Source organism: Atta cephalotes (assembly GCF_000143395.1).
Source record: "Atta cephalotes unplaced genomic scaffold scaffold00038, whole genome shotgun sequence".
Taxonomy (NCBI): Eukaryota; Metazoa; Arthropoda; class Insecta; order Hymenoptera; family Formicidae; genus Atta; species Atta cephalotes.
The window spans coordinates 1,124,500-1,129,943 of record NW_012130102.1 but is presented as its reverse complement, the minus strand read 5'-3'; the positions used below and the strand labels follow the sequence as shown (position 1 = coordinate 1,129,943).

At 44.0% G+C, this 5,444-nt stretch overlaps 1 protein-coding gene across 1 annotated transcript; it reads right to left on the bottom strand.

Annotated features, from left to right (window-relative positions):
• Positions 1–973: 973 nt before the first annotated feature.
• On the bottom strand, positions 974–3,038 carry LOC105621898 (sal-like protein 1). Its single transcript, XM_012203335.1, is given in 2 exon segments — positions 974–1,450; positions 1,452–3,038. Coding segments are annotated over 2 exon segments (2,064 nt in total).
• Between the last annotated feature and the right edge of the window lie 2,406 nt (positions 3,039–5,444).

The following is a 5,444-nucleotide window of genomic DNA, read 5'->3' as shown; positions in this document are numbered from 1 at the left end:
ATATATATATAATATATATATATATATATAATTATATATATATATATATATAATTTATTTTATAAAACATCTTCAACGTTAATATCTCGTGGCTATTAAATATAATATATCGTCAATTAGTCTATAAACATTCATCGTGTTGTCCTCATTGTCGTCGCCGTTGTCATTGTCTCTGTCGTTACTGCCATTAACGGGGTAATTGAATGATCGTAGGAACAATAATTTCACGGGTGTCGTTAGTATAAAGGGAATGATTAGCTCCTCTTGGTCGTCCATAATTAATTAATAGTTAATACAAAAACCCGGCGACGGAACTGTCACCGTTAGGATAGATAATCTCGCAAAGTTTGAAGTTCTTAATTAACTTTTTAATTAACAACTCTTCGGTCACATAGTTTCGCCATGCAAAACTCTATTAATTTTCATTAACATACAGGGTGTCACAGAATACAATCCTACTTTTCTATAAATTATCTTTTATTTTAACGCAAATTTAATCGGATTTGAAGATTAAGTTAATTCAAGAATTAATTCAAGTGACTGAATGAATTTTAATTAAATTAACTTGAAAAATTCGAAAAATTCAACAGAAAATAGCAATTTTTAAGCAAATAAATAATTTAATCAGATTATAACTAATTATAAATATCAAGTTCAATTTAAATAGCTCAAGAGTTAGATTTACTTAAATTATATCATACTTAATCAAATTGCTGAAAAAATTTTCTTTTCAAAAGTACATTTTGTTTCTGGACACCCCATATAGGATACGTCTATCTGCGCTCGTCATGATTCGCTCTTTCTCGCAAGCTCGACGTTTCCATAAATGGAAAGAAAATTGTGCTCATAAAAAAAATGAAGAACAAGAATAAAGCGGAGACCAGCTTCAGCCGCCATCTTTTCCGAGAAAAATAAAAAGAAAACGTGGACGTGTGTCCGCGCCTGGCGTCGTGTCGCGTCCGTGTCCTGCGAACTAACTGGGGGGACTACAGGCAGTTCCCGTTGGGTCTACAGCGACCTGAGTCCTGCTGGCGATGGCGGGAGAAGCAGAAGTCGCGTTAGTTTCCGCCGTCGGACTGGTATTTCCATTGTTTCCGCCGCTTCCGGAAGTAGTTTGCTGGATATTGGCAGGCTTTTGAGTCACATGAGTTTGATAGTGCTTAGCCAGATGGGCTTTCTGACGGAAACTCTTGCCGCAGAGATTACAGGCGAACGGCTTTTCACCGGTGTGCGTCCGGATGTGCACGTTCACGCTGTATTTGTCCTTGAAGCCCTTGCTGCAGATGCTGCAATAGTGCAGGGAGCGTTCCTTGCGCTGAACACTACTGGGTGAACCGCCGGAACCGCCAGTCTGTTGCTGACTCGCGTTGCTGGTCTCCGTACCAGCATTACCGTTACTGGCGCCATTGGCATTGTTGCTATTGCGATTGGCGCGTCTGACATATTTTTTTTGGTGGCTTGGAGGTTACTCCTACGCGTCCGGAAGTCAGCTGCAGTTGACCCGAAGGTTGCTGCTGTTGTTGCTGGTCCACGTCGGTTCGTTGAGCAGATTGCTGTTGCAGAACGTCCTGCTGAGCAGCCGTAACTACTGTCACAGTGCTCACCTGGCCCAGATCAGCCGGTAACGTAATAGTACCCAGGCTCCCACTTGCTGGATCTAACGTGTACATTACTGTAGTGGTCGCCGATACGTTACAAACCGGCTCGAGGCTGCAATACGATTCCACTACTTCATTCGCGATGCTCTTCAGCTTTTCATAATCACCCGGTCGATAGGTCGTCTGATCCAGCTGTGAGAGCAACAAATCCTCATCGGTACAAGTCTGCATAGAATCCTCCTGTTGTTGCTGTTGTTGCTGCTGCTGCTGCTGTTGTTGCTGATCGGACACCATTAAAGCGGTTCCCGAAACCGGCATCGAGATAGTGGACGCTTGCGAGGATGGTGAGGATGAGGAAACAGATTGGGATGGTCCTGTATACAGTTTGCCTTGAAGAGCACTTCTCAAGAGACTTTCGGCAGAATCCCCGGCACCAACAGCGACCGCAGCCGCCGCTGCTGCTGCTGCGACTTCTTGCAGATTCTGATCCGACAACTTCCAATCGTTATTGTTGTCACCGGAACAGTTAGCCGAGGATGCTCGTGCACACAACTCTTTGCTCTCGACGAATCCGCTATCATCGGTAGCGTATTGCGATGAGGGTACAGTAAAACCACGGCCATCTGGGCCATGAAACCTTTCATTGACGCTCCTGGGTACTTCGCCACTAGCTTGTTCGTGATCCTGTTCGCCGGAAGACGGCTCCATGCTCAGAATGGCGTCCAAGTCAAGATTGGGTCGCAAAGACCAAGAATCGCCAGACGCAGGTGCCGGACTTTTGCAGCAATCCAGCGCATCCATTGAGTTTGCCTCGTTGTTCAGTACCGTCAGAGTATAGATGGCACCGTCCGTGTTCTGTCGATCGTTGGTGGTACAACCCGCACGACCCGAACCGACGACTTGATGATGATCGACGTTGGGACCGCCGGCCGCAGAATGAATGACGCCGTCATTGGTGTGTGCGTTTGAGGACCAACAGTACTTATTGAGGTCCTCTAATAGAATGTTACATGTCTGTTCCTTGCTCTCATCCTCCTGGCCCCAATAATCACATTCGGATTGATCCATGGCAGTGGTCTCGCTAGTCTGAACGTTTCCATGTTGTGAACGCACCTGGTGATGCACGTGATGATGCTGATGATGATGGCTCAACGAGCCAGTGATGGTCGAAACGGGTGGCAGTGCCGTCAATGTATTGTTATTGGTTTCCTTGATAAAAGGCGAATTACCATGCGAGCCCTCATGATCGTCATGGGTCTGAAGGTAGCTGCCCATAGCGCGGCAGCCACTGGCACCGCGATGCAAAAAATTCTCCTCATCGGAGACGACGCCATCGGCCGAGGCGCAGTGCGGCGGCGGCGACACCACGAAGTCGAAGAAGTCTGTCTTCGGCAGATCTTCGCCGCCACCTCCTGGGGCGAAAGCCTCCGTCAAGTCCATGGAAATGATATAGCGGCGCTCGTTGGACTCGTTGTCGTCGGCACCCACTCTAGTTGATCTCGATAATCCGTTGAAGTCTGCTGGACGATGCCGACGTCGGTCTGAATTGGATATCCTCATCAAACGCAGCGCCCTCGACTCCGCCCCATTCGCCACCGCATCCTCGAGTTCCACGGACTACCTGAAAGAAGGAAATGATGCGATTTTAACGCAATTCTCATATAAAACTAGTTTGCTGATTCTTTTACCAAGAAGGGAACCAGAAATGAAAACGCGTTCCCTTTATTAGTGTAAAAAGTTGTGTGCAGTTTTTAACATAGATATATTTTATGCTAAAAAAATTAGCTGCAATCGTCATAAATATATAATAAAAAGAAAACAGAATGAAAGAAAATTCAATTTAGTGTATAATATCGTATTTTTGAATATAAAACTTAAACTATTTAAATTATTATAGAATTTAATATACTAATCGTAAAAAATGTGTTCTTATACTGCTCTGTTTAAAATCTCGACTTTTTGAACAATGGGATCAGTGGATAACAAAATTACGAAATTCTCCATTGTTTTCTAAGAATCTGATCCTTTTTTGGGACGGCGCGATGACACCATGATGGTCACAGTCCCAACGTTCCGCAACCGGTTGTAGGAATGACACTTGGACGGGTGTTCGGACATCCGGGAGCGCAGATCAGCGGTTGCGATCAATTGTTGTGCGCGGCTCGCGTTGTTGGCATTTAACCGAGTCGAGCGCGGCTCGCTGTTGCGCATTGTATTAATTTGGTACAGTGCGTTGTGGTGCGCTGTTGCGGGATAAGCGAGCGCGGAAAAGAAGTTGCGCAAGAGAGCAAGCGAGCAAGCGTTGCTCATACCACTCGGCGCGCTCTCTCTCTCTCTCTTTTTCTCTGTCTCTTTCAATCTCTCCTCCCGCTCCGATCTCGCGAGCCCAGTTTCGCTAGAGCGAATTTATATACAGCTACGATGCGTTCCCACGCCGTAGAGTATGCGAGAGAGTCCTAGCTCTCCGAGCTGTACTCCAAACGATCCCGCATTACCGATGTACCGAGGTAAACGGTCGCGCAAGAAAACTCTGGAAAATCTAGGTCATTCCCTAGCGACGCCGCGTTCGTTTATTATCGGTTAATGGGCAAACGATGCAAGGAAAACAACTTGTGTCGCTGACGAACGACCGACGATAGTGAGAACCGCGAAAGGTATCTCGTAGGTATCTTGAAGAATGATTAATGTCGCGGTTAATTAAATCTATACATATAACCAATGTTTAATAGGCCAAGAATAAAGACTCTGAGCTCGATAAATTACGAATATTCTTGTAACTAAACTCTAAACTAAACTCTGTAATCTAAAAGAATTATAATATCCTGATTGTTCACGTCCTCTTGGTGATTCAATGATTATTTAAATTAATCCATAGAAATCTCCGAGAATTTAAGAACATTGTCGGTGGCTGAGAAATCGGTGGCCCGGGAAATGTAGGTCCCAAGAGCGACGAGGGGCCACAATGCAATTGTTCCCCGCAGCGATCTTTTTTTTTCCCCTCCCGATTGCGTCTTGTGCAACGCGATCTAGTTTCGATCTCTCGTGCGAGATCGGCATACAGTAGGAAATCGGGAACGATTGGGCATCGCGTTTGAGCAACCCGTCGCCCGGAGGAAATCGAATCGTGGAGTTCGACGATCTCGCAATGGTTCCAAAGAAAAAAAGCGAGAAGGGGCCTATATCGATCTCTTGCGATCCACGCGCGGAAGATCGATCGAGCGGGCTAATGAGCCCTGATCACGACGATTTTACCGTTTCTGCGAATTTTCGATCGCTGCAACACCCAGCTTCTTTCCTTCCTCAGTTTCTTAACCAATTGTTTGTTTCTAGTTTTATTTGCTTCTTCTTTATCAGATCGATTCTTCGTTGATTTTACACCATGCAAAATGACTTTAATCTTATTCATAAGATTTAAGAATTATTCAGATGCAAACGATATCAAATATTACATTACATTACAGTTCAAAATTCTCAATGTTCAAACTTCTAAGAGAGGCCAATCTACTAGTGGCATTTTTCAGTGACACATCTAAGAATTTATCTAGACAAACTTACATAGCTGCATAATCAATGCGCAAAGAAAATTATCCAATTGCATTTCTATCGTGACGCATATAAAATGACTGGATAATTTTCTTTATGTATACGTTTACGGTTATGCAATTTTGTCTGAATAGGCTCTATAGAAGTATATGTTGTTGCAGAAAAATAAAAAAATAAACAAAAATGGCACAATAATATAACAAACGTTCTCCCATAATTTACTAAAATTTACTAAAATTTATTTTTTACAGCGCTCTTTAGCTGCGTTCGTTTTCGTACTAATAAATTATTTATATCAAAATG